General features: G+C 35.9%; 1 protein-coding gene across 1 annotated transcript; it reads right to left on the reverse strand.

The window, feature by feature from the left end:
* Positions 1–726: 726 nt before the first annotated feature.
* LOC105773205 (ethylene-responsive transcription factor RAP2-4) lies at positions 727–2,615 on the reverse strand. Its single transcript, XM_012594915.2, has one exon. The coding sequence runs from the start codon at positions 2,088–2,090 to the stop codon at positions 1,032–1,034; it is 1,059 nt and encodes a 352-aa protein (XP_012450369.1). The 5' UTR covers positions 2,091–2,615; the 3' UTR covers positions 727–1,031.
* Positions 2,616–17,855: the final 15,240 nt, after the last annotated feature.

The raw sequence follows: 17,855 nt of genomic DNA on the forward strand, positions 1-17,855 counted from the left end.
CTCAACCCATGTACTCCAACATTGACAACAACGCCTATGTCAATCGAATTAAGACACAACCGGCCTCTAATATGAAAGGTTTGGTGGTTTTGTTTATGTTTAGAATTTCAATAGAATATATATATAACTATTAATAAATTTTATTATATATAAATGTATTTTAATAACTATGGATTATATTATGGTATGTATAAACTGGATGGAAATATAAAATCATCCAATCATGAACACCTAGGGAGATATGTGATTGTGAGGCAAAGAAAAGGCTCTCCATTGCCAAAATGGAATTGCAATCATAAGACGAGCAAGGTTGGCTGTTGGGTAAACGCTTTACTTGAAAGCCAAGTCTTCAGAAATTGTGCCCAACTCAAACCCACGGTAGATTCATCGAACAAAGTTTTAGAAACACTACAACTTCCCTGCAACATTCACCCATGTTTTGCTTGGAAAAACACAACATATAGTATGTTACTTCCGTTTTTGTCCACTTGGAGTTGAAGCTACCAAGAAAAAAAACACACACCCCTTGTGTCAAACTCGTGAACTCCAAACCCAATTTCCGGATTTAAACGCTTTTCAAGCCATAAAACGTCCACTAATTCTCAAAGATTTATCGATTTCAGACAAGAACCCTGAGGGTTCTGCAGTCCATTAGATCCTGTGGTGGTTCTTTGATGCTGTGATATTCACAAGTTTCCATCATGGCATGTTCTAAAACAATGAAAGTAGACAAGGGAAAAGGACCATAAATAACATTAATAGGATTCAAATTACAGATGCTATGGAACTATTATGGACGCTAACAAATTTCTCCTTTTCGGTCCAGCAAGAAAAAACGAGCTGACAACCATGGAGAACATCTTTTAAATTCTTATAAACATTAAGACTTACACGATAATACTAAGAACCCTAAACTCATAAACAGACTTTAATAATAACCTAAAGAACCTGTCACTGCAAATACCAAAAACTCAATTGCAGTGAGCTTTACAAAAAAAAAATACACAAAGAAAAACATCTGTTACATCAAACTAAGCTTTTAGAATAGAATCCCAATCGATCTCATATGATGGGTATTTGGACAACATAAAAGACTCCGAGGAAGTAACAACTTCAGGCCATGGCTGCTCGTTGAAGTCCGAGAAGGTAAGATCCGACAAAGGTGAAGATTCTGTCGACCCCTCATTCTCCGACAGAACCGGAGATAAAGATGAGGGGGAGTTCTCCACCTTCACTGTCTTTTCCTCAGGCTCAGCCAATTGGACTTTGTTCTCCTTCGATGATTTCTTCTTCTTGTTGTTGTTCCCTTGCTTTTGGTTGAGTTCCAAACTTTCACAGATAGCTTGAAGCTTAGCATCAACAGAGGAATGCAAAGGCTTGTATTCACCGAAGTCGCCACCGATATGGGAACCTTGGTGACGAAGGTTAGGGAAGTTGAGTCTCGCAAAATCACCCCTAAGTTTATAGGCTGCTTTATCATAAGCCAAGGCTGCTTCCTCGGCTGTATCGAAAGTGCCTAACCAAAGACGTGTCCGGTTCTTAGGTAGCCGGATCTCAGCGACCCATTTTCCCCAGTGACGTTGCCTAACTCCCCTGTAGAGCTTGGTGGGTTTTGGTGGTGAACCCATCTGTTTCATCGGGACTGGCTTGGGACCAAGAAAGCTGAGCATGTGGTTGGTGTTGGGGTTGGCGTTAAGTTGAGGATTTTGGTAAAGGTAGCTTGGTTGATTGTTCTGGAAGAGGAATTGAGCCTGAATTTGGTTGATCTGAGCTTGGGTTAAGTTGTTTAGCCCAATGGTTGAACCAAGTTGAGGCTGCTGAACACCTAAAAATTGATCAACTGCTGGGGAATAACAACAACCATCTGCGTAAAAATTGGGTTGTGTTTGGGAAGAAGAGAAAGAGAGGTATGAAGTAGAAGGAGAAGGAGAAGGAGAAGGAGAGGGAGAATAAGAAGAAGGGGAAGGAGAAGGGGAAGGGGAAGAAGAGGAAGAGGAAGAAGCACTTTTCATAAAAGGTTCGAGTGCTTCCATCAACTCTCCACCATATATATCTGAACTGCTACTACAGAAATCCATTGTAGCTGCCATTTCTTTCAAACAGAAAAGATAAAAACTCGAATATGAAAAAAAAAAAAAAGTAACCTGTTTCTTATCAAAACTTAAGAACAGGTTTCAAAAACCCAGAAAAGGATTAAGGAGGTTTTTGTTTAAAATAGACAACCCCTTTAAATCCAAGATAGCCCTAAAAAATCAAGCTTTTGAGGTATCAAAAATCACCCCTTCAGCTGATTTTATCTACAAAAAACAGAAAAATTAAAAGCAAAAAACCTGGATCTCGATTCTGAAAACACCTGGCTTTTGAAGAAAATCCTGTAATCTAAGTTTGCTTTCAAACGACTGTCAATAACTGAAAACAAAAAACAAACCCAAAAATCAGAATTTTTTTCAAAAATAGAAACAGATGATTAACAGAAAGGGATTCAGAGAAGCGGGGATTAACAGAGAAAAGGGGGGGAGGAGATCTTAAAACAAAAACCACAAATCAATTCTTCTCTCTTTTTTCTCTCTTAAATTTTTGGTGTGAATAACTCTCTAAGCCTCACTCTGGCTTTTCGTCACCACCTTCCTTCAGTTTATATAGGGGTTCAACTCAGTTAACCATCTGGTTTTAACCCCTAAAGTAAACCCTTGTAATTTTAATCAGCTGACGTAAGACTCATTTCAATAAGTTATTTGTAACCATTAAAATGGTGACACGTGCACCCAATCTCATTCCTGTGCCTGAAACTTGTCCTTCTTATTAGCTGTCGGTTGACAAATATTTTTGTAGTTTAATGAAAAATGAAAAGCGGGAGTCACGAGAAGTTTCACATGTAATGTGATTTACCAAAGGTGGTTAGTTTTTTTCACCTAAAATCTGTCGGTGATTTCTTACTCACCCTTTCCTTTTAATTAGTGTAAAAATAATAATATCAAATAATAAAGTGTAAAATAAAAAATAAATTAAATGTGTCCATCTCAAAGAGTAGTTAGTTTTATATTAATTTGTGGCTTAGAGTTCGAAAAAAGAAATTGATTTTATCTTTAATCTCTTACTAGAAAATTGAATAAAATAAACTTTTTATATTTTTCAATTTTAAAATTTTAGTCTTAACTGAATGATAGTAGTTAAATTTTTTGATTAAATTCTACAATTAGTCTTATATTATGTGTCAAATTTTAAATTTAGTTCAGATTTTCTAATTAGACAATTCTTAGTCACTATATTTTTCAAAAGTCAAAATTTCAATCTTAATATAAATGATAACCGTTGAATATATTAATTAATTTTTTGTGAATAATATATAAAAATAATTAATTGACATGGCATAACAAACGCGATAATATTGGGATGTATCTAATTTAAGATAAGGTTTCCTAGAAAGGGTGGTTAATAAATGGTTGTGACCTTTTTAATGCATCACCAACTTGCTTCCACTTGGGCCAACTGATGAACATATCATTAATTACCATGGTTTTGTGCAACTAATAGTGGGGACGCTCCATCATTCCACGATGGACCAACAAATGTAGGCATTTGAAAACTGGGGAGGAAGTGGGCACTGTATCATTAATCATCATTCATTATATATCACCAATGTCTAGGCCACGATTCTTGAAGTTTAATCATAATTATTATTAAATTAAATGTAAACAAATGTTCATAGATATCACTCAACATCGACTAAATTATAGAAAAACACATTTTTAATTTAATAATGTATTAAGTGTAATATTTTTCGCTAATATTGTATTGTACTGCTTAGGATTATTTAACATAATCTATTTTACTATAACAAAATGAACCACTTGCATTAAACAATTAACAACATTTTAAGTTAATGCAACAAAAGTGAAAAATAATATTATATTAAAGATGATGAGTTGATAACTTTCTTTATTATTTTGATGACAGATTATTCTATATTAATGAGTTAATTAACTAGATTGGACCCAACCAAAGAATATAATGCCAAAGGAAACGACAACCGTCGGATATTGAGACAAAACCTTGACGTCATTATTTTTATATCTAACGGTTATCAATCCACTCGGCAACAAATGGGAATTTCCATTATCGCAGATTTTTTTTTTATTTTTTCTTTTTTGAAAGACTTGACCGAGGTTAATTTATGTTGACCATGGTTGAGTTTACAGATGAACAAGTCACGTGCGAAGGCAGTGGGGGTGGGGGAAGAGTACGACAATCTCAACAATTGCGGCGACAGTTACTGGAGCAGGCTCAGTGTTGGAGTATATTTGACTCACGATTGTTTACAGCGCGTGTTGTGCAATACGGGTATTTCGTCGTTGTTGAATCGGGAGGCTGTGAGTGTCACGCGGATTTTGGAAATGGGGTTTGGTTAGAAACGAAGGAAGAGTGCCAATTGGGGGCTCATAATTGTTACTAAATTAATAGAGTAAGGAGTGGGGGAAAATCTTAGACTTAGATCGGAAGATAAGAGTAGAACCATGGGATGGGATGAAGTGTTGGTTAAGCTAGTTAACCCAACTAGCGGGTTCAGAAAAACCCTGAACCGCAATCTTGGTGCTCGTCGGGTGGGGAAATTCAGAACCCGAATCGCCGGTGTTCAAGTTAATGCTTTTGTCGAGTTTTAGACTCCGAAATTAATTGTTATAGTGATGAGATTAAGTCGAGATTAAAATTAATAATAAAATATGTGTTTAAATTCAAAAATAACTGTGGTGATAAGATTAAAATAAAAAATGATCATTAAGCATGTTAGGCAAAAAAATCTTATATAAGATATATTATATCCCTTCGTTATCTAGACACATGTCAACAAGACAGAAAACATTGACGTTCCCTCTAACTCCACTTGAGGTAGTTTCCTAATTGATCGCTCAACCAAACTAGAGGAGTAACACCTTTCATTATCAAGACCATCTGTTAGAAAAGCACTATTGACAAGCACTCCCACTCTTCAATAATGAGATAATCATCTGCTTCTAAGACACCTGCTTTTAGGTGCGAACACATTGCCAATACAATAAATGGTCCATTTAAACATAACAACCTCGTATTGTTTAAGTGCATAACAAAATAGATATCACGATGCACGTCATTCATGCCCATGAATATCTTTCATACATTTAGCGAGGTTGAGCACTTATCCTACCACGTCACATTAGTGGACAATAGAACCTCTCTTATAAATGTCCTCCTAATGATGAAGAAGGAATCGACCATTTAAAAATCTTAAAAGTTATTCTAAGTTATTCCCTCATCTCTCTCTTTCCCACCCAGTTTGACATTTTGTTCATTTTCGACTCTCCGCTCTCTAAGTGAACTGGTTTCTACAAAACCACTAGTGTTTCCTCATTACTCTCCTCCCTTGTTATACTTTGTATCAACAATACAAAATTTAGAGCATTTGTATTTAAAAATATTAAAAATGTGTAAATTGTATTTATTAATAAAATAATAATACAAGTCAATTAAGTTTTAAATTGGTTGGTATCAATATTATTACAAGTAAAAGAAAACATAATTCGAGTGTGTTAAAATATATTTATCTTTATCATCTTATTTAAGGGACGAAGATTTCTCAGCTTTATATCAACAATAATAATCATTAATACTTTTATCTTTATTGTTATTACTGTCCTGATGTAATTTATTATAATAATGCACTGGTCTTTTGTGATTCAAATAAAGACTTGCACAGCAATCGAGGTAAAGATGCAGCTAAATCCACTGATGATATTTGGGCATCCAAAGGAATACAGCAATTTTATTAGAGAAAATATAAAAAAATAAATAAACTTATAAAATAAAAATAATAATTTTTAGAGTTAAACAAATAATTTAATATTTTTGAAAAACAAGCCAATAACCTCTTGATCCAGTAACAACAGCAGTATATTACATGCATGAGAATTTATGTTTGATCTCAAGTAATTTTACTCTTTTTCTTAATTATTAAATAGAATGGTGGACATTATTTATGATTCAATTATGTTATTAGTAGGCATAGATTAAATATATATAGTACATGAATCAATCAAGTATACATACACGTTTCAGATATATTTTATAAAAATTTTAATATAAGAGTTGAGCCAAAATTGCTGCTCCATTCCATGGTTAATTATTTGAGAGGGCACGATGGCTGCATTTGATGGAAGAATAATGTTGTTCAATTAATCACAGATTTATTGGTAGACAAATCCCACTTTTATCGTACATTTTATTTTAATAAACAATTTTTTTTTTTAAAAAATAACTCGTTAGACTAGTAAGTGGGAGAAAAAGTGTTACTAGGATTAAACAAATTAAAAAAAAAGCTTGTGAGCCTCGTCGAGTTAAGATAGTTTATTTTATAGCAATAAAGAAAATATGAATTCGAGTATATTTAAATGGTCAAATTAATAAAAAAAGCCCTATTTTTTTAAAATTTATCGAAATGGGCCCGGTATTTTATTATTTACCGGAACGGGTCACTTTTCCCGAAATCGCGTCCACGTCAGCGCGATATCAGGGGATGTGTCAGAACATCGCGTCCACGTCAGTGCGCTTTGCTTACGTGGACACAAATCACGCCTACGAGGACACGATTTGCTGACGTAGATGAACAATTTATGTTTTTTAGCTTAGAAAACTTTGAAAGGCCATAACTTTTCGCTCGGTTGTCCGATTGAGACGATTTTTTTTATTTCAAATAACTTTTCGAGATCTACGATCGACAAACAATGTACCAAGCGTTCTTTTGCGATTTTCGTCAAAAAGATCCTTTTACCCTAAATTTTGATTTTTCGGTTTAAAATTGAATTTTGAAACATTCAAATCATTATTTTCCTTATTTATTTGAAGTAAACACGGATTTTTTACGTAATTGTTGTATTATTTTTTACGATTTGACACGTGTATGGCATAGGTCCGATAAATCGTTAGAACGTAAGTAATATAATTAAGATAATAACAGTATTTTTATAATACGTCAATTAATTAGTTTAGCTTAGTTGGTTAAGATGCTTGCTTTTTCTCTTAGTACCTTGGTTCAAATTTTGTTGGTAACAATTTTGAATCTTTTTGTACTTGTTGCATTTATTTTTTAATCAATTAACTCTTCAATATTACATTAATATATGTTGCATTTATTTTTTTAATCAATTAACTCTTCAATATTACATTAATATATTAATGTAATATTAAATCAATATATTCAAACATAACATCAAGTTTCAATCTTGTTGGTAACAATTTTGAATCTTTTTTGTATCTGTTGCATTTATTTTTTAATCAATTAAAGGATCTTTTTTGATGAAAACTGCGGCAAACTGCCTTTGGCAGTTTATCAGCGCGTAGATCTCGAAAAGTTATTCAAAATAAAAAAAATCGTCTCAATCGGACAACCGAGCAAAAAGTTATGGCCTTTCAAAGTTTTCCAAGCTAAAAAATATAAACTGTTCATCCACGTCAGCAAATCGCGTCCTCGTAGGCGCGATTTGTGTCCACGTAAGCAAAACGCTACCGACGTGGGACGCGATGTTCGACACGCCCCCGACATCGCTACCGACGTGGACTTGATTTCGGAAAATGGCTCATTCCGTAAATAATAAAATACCGGGCCCATTTCGGTAAATTTTAAAAAAATAGGGCTTTTTTTGGTAATTTGCCCTATTTAAATGTGTTTTTTTTTAATCTAATAATTGGAGAGGAGTTAACTATATTTAAATTTAAAATTTTCGTTGACCTTTTCTGGAAAAAAAATTCATTGACCATAAATGATAAAAATTCTCTTCTTTCATGTCCTAAATACAAATATAAACTTTATTGTTGTTTAATGGTATTAAATTCAACTTGACGAAATTGCATTATTTGCCCAAGAAAATACTCATTATCAAATATATCTAAGTAATCTTTTAATTTCAACTACTCATCACGAATTTCATTCATATAAAACAAAATAATATTATACATAATTAGCTGGTTTCATTTCTCCATGACTCCTTACCATTTATGGGTGCTGACATCAGTAATTGTACATTTGTAGAAACAATTTTGAATGATTATAGTGAAGGGTGAATTTTAGTAATTAAAACTTTTAAAATAGTCACTTTTGTTTATTTTAGGTTATATTTTAATTATTTATATTTGAATTGTTATGTTTTAGTTACGTTATCACGTTGTATCATTTTAGTCATTTGAGTTGTTAACTATTGTTAATGGTGTAATGGTAAGTGACATGATACGTTAAATAATTATTTCAAATAAAAATTTTAGGTTAATTTATACAATTGGTCCCCTTGTTTGTTCGTTTGAGCAATTTAATTTTATTTCTTTTATGTTTTGAACTTTACCTTTTTTTTCTTTATTTTCCATTCTCTTTCGTTTCTCATTCTATTTTCATCCCTTCTCCATTTCTTTTAACGTAGTTTTTTCTATGTTTTCCATTTGTTAAAACTAGTCCCTATACTTTTATTTTTTTGAACAATTTAATTTTTTTGAGTGAGGCGAGCTTGTGGACTAGTTTTAAAAATAGAAAACATAGAAAAATCACGTTAAAAGAAATGAAGAAATGAGGAAAATAGAGGGAGAAGCAGAAGAGAATGGAAAAAAAATGAAAGTTAAAAGAACATAAAAGAAAATTTTAAATTGCTTAAAATGAAAAAATATAGGGAGCAATTGTAGAATTTAACCTGAAATTTTCGTTTGAAATGATGATTTAACGTGTCACGTCAACTTACCATTACACTGTTGATGGCAATTGATGGCAATTAACGACTCAGTGACTAAAATGTTACAACACGATAATGTAAGCGACTAAAACGTAACATTTCAAACATAAGCGACTAAAATGTAATCTGAGGCAAACAAAAGTGACTATTTTTATAGTTTACCCTTTTAATAAATCAAGTTGTATTTTATTGCAAATTTGCCTTATATAAGATATAAAAATCAACTTTTGAATGGTGATTAAACCCCAAAAATATTAGTGAAACAATAAGGAGAAAACTGATGATCAAATAAGCTAGTAACATAGGTTATATTACCTAGGAATACCTTTTTTTGGGGAAACAAAGTGAGAAGCAATGGGGTATGTTAAAGGAGAGAGTATTGAGGAAACACTACAATAAATTTGAAACAGTTGGTGATTGTTTTTCGATATGTCACAAAAGGTATGATTTTCCATGACTTTTATAGTAAATATTATGGTATTGTCCCCTGTTAGTGTATAAGGTAAGTTAGGTTGTTAGCAATCAGTCATACAATATGGTATACTATTAGTAGAATTGGTTAGCAGCAGTTAGTCACTCACTCATGTATATAAGTCTTATTTCTGTACTAATACAATCAAGCAAATAATACTAGAATATTCAATCAAATTCATTTTATATTTCTTTATTCTATTTTCATATACTTACTAACATGGTATCAGTCGCCTGAGCTCCTGGTGCTCCTTATTACTGCTAATTCATGGCTAATTTCGTTGACTCTATCACTGTTGATTGCTGTAGTCCCTCCTTCTCTAAATCGCGTTTGATTCAGACGTTTCCTCGTCATGATACAGTAAAGTTAAATGAAGGGAATTTTGTGCAATGGCAACAACATATACGATTAATAATTGAAGGTTATGAGTTACTAAGATTTCTCGAAGGGACCTTACTTGTGCTGCCCCGTCTTGTCTCCTTTCTAAATAGAGTTTTGACTCCAAATCTTGATGCCTCTCCGTTTGTTCAACAAGATAAACTTTTTGCTTTTTGGTTATTATTAACGATTAGCTCTTCTTTGTTATCTTCTTTTACAACTGCCAAAACAACGTGTGAGGTGTGGAGCACTGCGAATCGCTTCTTCGTCGTTGCCACTGGAGAAAAGTTGTTACGCATAAAGTACGACCTCCACTCAATTAAGAAAGGGATGATGTCGGTAAAAGAATATGTTGCTAAAATACATAGTACCTGCGCTTTACTCGAGGCGTTTGGATCTGTGGTACCAGAGGCAGAAAAGGTAGAGATCATCATTGTCGGCCTCTTGTCGGGCTACGATGCTGTTCTCACTTTGGCCTCGTTCTCGACTGAAACTCTTTCTCTTCAGAAGCTTATTGACGTGCATCTGGAGTTTGAGAGTTGGTAAGCCCACGCAGTGATTGAAGCACATTTTCATGCACATCTGGTAAAGGCCGCTCCAACAACACTGGTGATGGACTCCATGTGCGGTGGGCGTTCTTCTTCTACGGCTCGTGAGCGTGGCTTTCGAACTCAACTTCAGTGCCAAATCTATGGCAGATATGGACATATGGCACAAAGGTGTTATTATCGATTCGATCACGACTACGAAGGCCCCTCTGCTCTGGCTCTAACCATGGCTTCGATGTTCTCTGGTCGTATGAGTTAAGAGTCGCACGAGGGTCGTCTTGGTGAGTCTGGCTAGTGCCTGTCAGCTTGTAGTGGTCCGGTTGCTTTTGATAAACCTAGGCAGTACGTCAAAACCTCAGTGGCGGCCCCAATAGAGTTTTCTTACGGCATTTGCGTGGGGAGGGCTGTCACATATTTTTTCTTTTCCCAATCCACCATCTGCTAGGGTTACTAAACCCTGTATTAGTTATAGGGATGAGGCCGGTCAAACGGTTGAGCCATATGGTGATGGCTCGGGCTTGCACAATACTCATTATGGTTCCCCTCACTTACCGTGTGATTTGGGTCTTCAATATGGGCCAAATATTAGTGCTAATAGGCCGGTTTATCCAGGCCATTATTTTGGGCATATGATATGCTGGTTACTTCAGCCCCTAATGTGACCTAGAATGTTGGGCCAAATGCCAACTTTGTTGGGCTTGAGACAAATAGAAATTTTTCCGTTCAAAATACTAGGATCGGTGTGTTGTGATAAACTAAATTGAGGGCCCGTGTTCATGATATTAATGCCTCACCATGCGTCGGGTTACCTCGTATCCCTAACTTTCATGCCTCTGATTTTTTGACCACCTTCGGGTCCAATGCCAATACGACTCAATATGGGTCTAATTTTGATAATAAAAATTCTTATATTCCTATACCTGTAGGGACCTCCTTTTGGTGTCCAATCCAAGAGCTACGCATCATGTATGTCGGGAAGCCACTATTTTGCATGAATGCACGCCATACTCAGGTACATCTCTTCTTCTCATGAGTGATGAGACCCTTACAAAATATCGTGTGTTGGGAACTGTATTTTACCTACGAAGAGTAAGATCGTTCATCTGTCTAATGTTCTGTGCGTTCTAAATATACGAAAAAATTTGTTATTTGTTTCTCAGTTTGCTAATGACAATAACGTATTCTTTGAATTTCATCCATCTTATTATGTTGTTAAGGACATCCTGACTTAGAAATTTTACTGCGGGGTCACACTCGTAACGGGCTCTATTATTTTTCACTAGTCACTTTTGATCATTCTGTCGCTGCTTTATCTGTTCACAACACTAGACTACAGACTCGTAATGATGGTGATGATGTTTTCACTTTATGGCACTAAAAACTTGGTCATCTGTCTGCCTCGACTATTAAATTTTTTCTTGATAAGTGCCAAGTTGTCTCAAATAAAATGTGTCTTGATAATATTTGTATTGTATGTCAAAAGGAGAAATCTCATAAACTGCCTTTTTCAAACTCTTCCACTGAATATAATTTTTTTTATTTGGTTGTCTCTGACTTATGGAGACTAACATCGGTTGTATGTGGTACTAATCTGTATTATGTTTCGTTTATCGACATGTGTAGTCATTTTACGTGGGTGTTTCTCATTCAACAGAAGCCTTAGGTAGTTAAGTGTTTTCTTCAGTTTTAAAATATGGTCAGAACTTAGTTTAGGAAGGATATTAAGAGCTTTCAAAGTGATTGGAGTGGTGAGTATCGTGCATTCACATCCGTACTGACTAATCTTGGGATTCTACATCGTCTATCCTGTCCACATATATTTGAGCAGAACGGAGTTGCTGAGCGAAAACATAAACACATTGTTGAGATCGGTCTAACTCTCTTAGCCCATGTCAGTCTACCTATAAATTACTGGGATTATGCCTTTTGTAGTATGGTTCATCTCATAAATCGTTTACCTACTTTCGTTCTGAAAGGTCAGTCTTCCTACCAGATTTGTCATAGTCGTGAGCCTAAATATGATCATTTACGGGTGTTTGGCTACTGTTGTTTCCCGTATCTATGACCATTTACGCGTAATAAGTTAGGTTTTCATTCTCAGCCATGTACATTCTTGGAGTATAGTTCCCAACATAAAGGTTATCATTGTCTCTACCAGATGGTAAAGTAATTATTTCTCGTTATGTTTTTGATGAACGATGATTCTTATTTTCTTCATCTATCTTGGATCATGTGAAATATAGTCCATATGTCTCCACATATGTTCCTCTTCTTCAGTCTACCACCTCTCGCCATCCTGCAATAATCGAGAGTCCTACTGGTATTTCCTCCTCTACTCCTCATTATAGTCTTATGCAATCTACATCAGGTGATTCATTGACTGAGTTAGGCTTTGTTAATGAAGAATTCTGGCCTCTAACCTTGACAAATCCAGGTAGTCCGTCTGCTCCAAACATAGTTCCTTCGACTTCAACGTCTGCTCCACTGGGGAATACTCATACTATGATTACTAGGTCCAAAGCTGGGGTTTTTAAACCCAAGGCTCTGTCTATTGAAGCTGTTGACTAGGAGCCACGTACGGTTGAGGAAGCTCTTGCTGATTCAGCATGGAGACCAGCAGTCCAAGCTGAGTTTGATGCTCTCATGGCCAACTCCACTTGGGATCTTGGTTCTCTCCCTGATGGACGGAAGGTAATAGGGTGTAAATGGCTTTCAAAGTAAAGAAAAATCCTGATGACTATTGCTTGGCGTAAGACTAGGTTGGTGGCAAAAGGGTGTTCGTAAGTTCCTGAATGTGATTTCTAGGAAACATTCATTTCAGTGGTCAAACCTGCTACTATTCGAACAATACTCTTAGTTGCTGTCTCTCGTGGTTGGCAACTTCGTCAAGTCGATGTCAACAACGCCTTTTTAAATGGTGATCTCACCAATGAAGTGTTCATGCAACAACCTTCAGGTTATGTTCAATTTGGTCTAAATGGTGAGCACTTGGTGTGTCATCTAGCTAAGGCATTATACCGGTTGCATCAAGTTCCCTGTGCCTGGTTTGATAAATTGAAAAGGTTTTTAATTTCTACCAAGTTTCTCGTATCTAAATTTGATAAGTCTTTTTTTATTCGAGTAACGACCGAGTCCGTCATCTATGTTCTAGTTTATGTGAATGATATTATTATTACGGGGAGTATGGCTGACAATATAACTAGGTTTATTCAGTTGTTAGATAAAGAGTTTTCACTTAAGGATATGAGAGACCTTCACTACTTCTTAGGTGTTGAAGTCACCCGATTATCCACTGGAAGTCTTCATTTATGCCAGAGCAAGTACATCAAGGATCTACTTGACAGAAGTTCTTTGACTAATGCAAAAAGTGTCTACACACCAATGATCAGTTCATCAGTATTGTCTAAAGATGAGGGCGATCATCTTGCTGATCCTACAGAATATCGAAGTCTTATCGGTGTATTTCAATATGTGGTCCTAACCTGACTTGATATTGCTTATACCGTGAATCGTGTGTGTCAATTCATGTATACACCCACTTCAGTACATTTGATGGCCCTAAAAAAAATCTTACAGTATTTATGTGGGACTATTGATCTATGGATTGATTTTTTGTCGATCTAACAGACTATCTCTCGTTGGTTATGTGGATGCCAACTAGGGATTAGATTTTGATGATCGCCGATCTACGACAAGATATTGTGTGTATTTTAGAGATACGCCTGTTTCGTGGTGTTCAATAAAGCAACAAGTTATTTCTCGGTTGACAGCAGAGGTTGAGTATCGAAGTCTGGCTACAGCCACTAGTGATGTTACGTGGTTAGTCTCTCTACTAACGGAGCTACAAATTCAGTTTGCCGATTCGCCTGCTATTTGGTGTGACAATTCTGGTGCAATAGCAGTTGCTGCTGATCCTATCTTACACTCCAAGTTTAAACATGTTGAACTTGATCTGTTTTGTCTACAAAAAGGTAGCTGAGGGCTCGCTCGTTGTCGGTGAGGTACCAGCCTATGACTAGGTTGCTGACATTTTTAGAAAACCCTTGTGTGTCTCTTTGTTTACTCGGTTTCAAAATTTGCTTAGGGTCTTACCTATTGAGAAGTTGGGTGAATGTCAGTGTATAAGGTAAGTTAGGTTGTTAGCAATCGGTTATACAATTTAGTATACTATTAGTAGAATTGATTAGCAGCAATAAGTCAGTCACTCATGTATATAAGTCCTATTTCTGTACTAATACAATTAAGTAAATAATACTAGAATATTTAATCAATATCATTCTGTATTTCTTTATTCTGTTTTCATATACTTACATCCCTTAGCTATTATTATAGAGCCTTAAGGTTGTCCTTTGAGTTTAAAGAGAGCCTAGAGTGGAAGCCATGTCCCCTGAAAAATAATAATGCACGGTGTAGCACTGAAGGGTATAGAAATAATTTGGACATGAATTTTTACCCTACGTTAAATTTTTGGGAACATAAAAAAAAACCCGTACATTCACGATGATATGTTATCAACGGAATATGAAAAAATAACAAGAATTGTGGGAATTTTCTCTGTGTTCTATTCCTCCCAAAATCAAGAACATATATACACAGTAAAATACAAAGATAGAAACCAAAATATTATCTCTTAAACTTAGCATCTAATCTCCTAATTAAAACAAAATATTATCTCCTAAACTTTAGTATCTAATCTCCTAATTAAAAGAAAATAGATATACACAAAAAACTACCATACATATTTACATAATTAATTCCAATACCCCCCTCAAGTTGGAGCATGAAGATCACGGATGCCCAACTTGCAAAGGACAGAACGAAAAGATGTCTGACCAAGAGCCTTGGTAAATATATCCGCAAGTTGTGACGTTGTTGGAACATAGGTAGGTTTCACATTGCCGTGGAGAATTTCATCCCGAACAAAATGACAATCCACCTCGATATGTTTGGTACGCTCATGGAAGACCGGATTGTGAGATATATGAAGAGCAGCTTGACTATCACAAGCAAGCGTTATTGAGTGCGGATGAGAGACTCCAAGACTACCTAATAATCCCTTTAACCATTTGAGCTCACATGTGGTCACAGCCATGGATCGATATTCGGCTTCTGCGGAGGATCGAGACACCGTGTGTTGTTTCTTTGTCTTCCAAGATACCGGAGAAGTACCCAAGAAAATCAACCATCCTGTGAGTGATCGTCTTGTCAACGGACAACCGGCCCAATCCGCATCGCACCAACCGTGCAACCGCAGATCACTTTTGCTACTCAAAAACACTCCTTGACCCGGAGTTCCTTTCAAGAAACGAACAACTCGAAGCGCTGCATTCCAATGATCAATGCGTGGTTGTTGCATGAATTGAGATAAAATATGAACACTGTATGCAAGCTCCGGTCTTGTGAAGCATAAATAAATAAGTCGTCCAACCAAACGACGATACGGTTCTGGATCATTTAAAAAGAACACAGAAAAGAGCTAACTTATGATTCGCTAAATAGGAATACTTGATGGTTTGGCTCCTAAAAGTCCAACTTCCGAGATGATGTCAAGAATGTATTTACGTTGATTCAAAACAATCCCCTCCGAGAACGCGCAACTTCCACCCCAAGAAAATATTTTAAGGGTCCTAAATCCTTCATATGAAAACAATCACCGAGATAAGATTTAAAAGACTCAATAGCTTCATGATTATTACGAGATAATCAAATCATCAACATAGACGAGAACATTGACTTGAGATGTATCTCTTTGCAAGGTAAAAAGTGAGTAATCCGAATGCGATTGTTTGAATCCATAATCTTTTAAGGTGTCGAAAGCTTGGCAAACCAAAGATCTTGGCGCTTGCTTGAGCCCATAGAGATTTCAAGCTTACACACTTTTTCCGGTTGTGTTACTCGATATCCGGTGGTATCGTCATATAAACTTCCTCCGAAGATCCCCATGTAGAAAAGCATTATGCACATCCATTTGATGTAATTCCCATTGCTTGGTCTTTGCAATAGCAAGAAAAACTCGAACAAGAACCATCTTTGCAACCGGTGCAAATGTGTCGACAGTAGTCAATTCCGACCACTTGATGATTACCAAGAATCACAAGACGAGCTTTGAATCGTTCAACGAGCCATCGAGTGATGTTTTATTTTATACACCCATTTGCATCCGAAGTGCCTTTTTCCCTTTCGGAAGATCCTCAATCTCCCAAGTTCTTTGCTTTTCTAAAGCCTCGATTTCACTAGACATGGCATCACGCCATTCTTTGCTTCTAGCACTTAGAATAAGATTTGGCTCTCGCTCATGCGGTAATGGTCGCAAGAAAATTCGATGTTGCATGAAAATTTATCACAGTTCACATAATGCGCTATAGGATATGACTTACCTTGCGAATGCCGTGGAGGGAGAATTTTGGGATGGACTTTTCTTCGAATGGTGTGTATGACAAAGTCCATGATTAACCGAGGATCGCTTTAAACGCCGATCACGTCCCAACTCTTCTTTACCACTTCGAGTATCAATTTCGCTACTTTCATTTTCATTTCTTTGCTCATCTACATCAAGAGCTTGACTATCATTTGAAACCACTACCTCATTCAATGCCTCGTCAAGTCCTTCACTTTTAGGGAGTGCAATTGTGTCGATCATGGATGACTTGCAAAAGTCAGTAGTAAAAGGAAATTGATCTTCAAAGAAAACAACATCTCTATAGACAAAGAATTCTAGTTTTTCTAAGTCATATAAACGCCAACCTTTCTTCCCATAAGGATAACCCATGAACACACATTTTCTACTTCGGCTGGCAAACTTATCCCTAGTCTTACAGTGAGCGTAACACAAAGATCCAAAAATTCTTAGGTGACCAAAATCTGGTTGTCGACCATAGAGAGCCTCATATGGCGTCTTTCCATTTAAACCCGAACAAGGAGTTCGATTAATTAGGTAACCTACAGTCAAAATGCACTCACCCCAGAACTTGATAGGAAGCGATCCTTGAAATCTAAGAGCACGCGCAACATTTAAGATGTGCCTATGCTTTCTTTCGACTCTCCCATTTTGTTGTGGAGTGCCGGTACATGAAGATTGGAAAATAATACCATGTTCCACAAAATAATTCTTCATGCAAGTAAATTCTTTCCCGTTGTCACTACGTACCATCTTTACTTGTTTATCAAATTGTCGTTTGATCATAGTGAAGAAATTTTTAAACATTGAAGGTAATTCAGATTTATTGTTGATCAAGAAAATCCACACACTCCTTGAAAAATCATCAACTATTGTCAAAAAATATGATGCTCCACAAGTAGACAAAGTATTATAAGGACCCCATAAATCACAATGTATTAATTCAAAAATATCAACTGCACGATGTTCACTTAAAGAAAAAACTTCTCTAGTTTGTTTTGCTCGAAGGCACACATCACAACATTTATTCAAAATCTCATCCCTACTATCTCTATCTACCTTCAAAACAAGTTTTAAATGCTGCATAGATGGATGACCTAACCGCTTGTGCCACATTTCTAACGAGTTACCGGCAGTCACCCTCATTGCCTTGATCCTTGGAATTTCTCGAAAGTAGTAGAGTCCATCCCTTTGTTCACCCGCTCCAATCAGCATCCTCGAGGTACGGTCCTGTACAACACATAATTTTTTAGTGAACTGGATAAAGCAAGAAGCATTTTCCATAAGTTGTGACACAGAGATAAGATTGCATGTCA

This window comes from Gossypium raimondii, chromosome 6, assembly GCF_025698545.1.
Source record: "Gossypium raimondii isolate GPD5lz chromosome 6, ASM2569854v1, whole genome shotgun sequence".
Lineage (NCBI taxonomy): Eukaryota > Viridiplantae > Streptophyta > Magnoliopsida > Malvales > Malvaceae > Gossypium > Gossypium raimondii.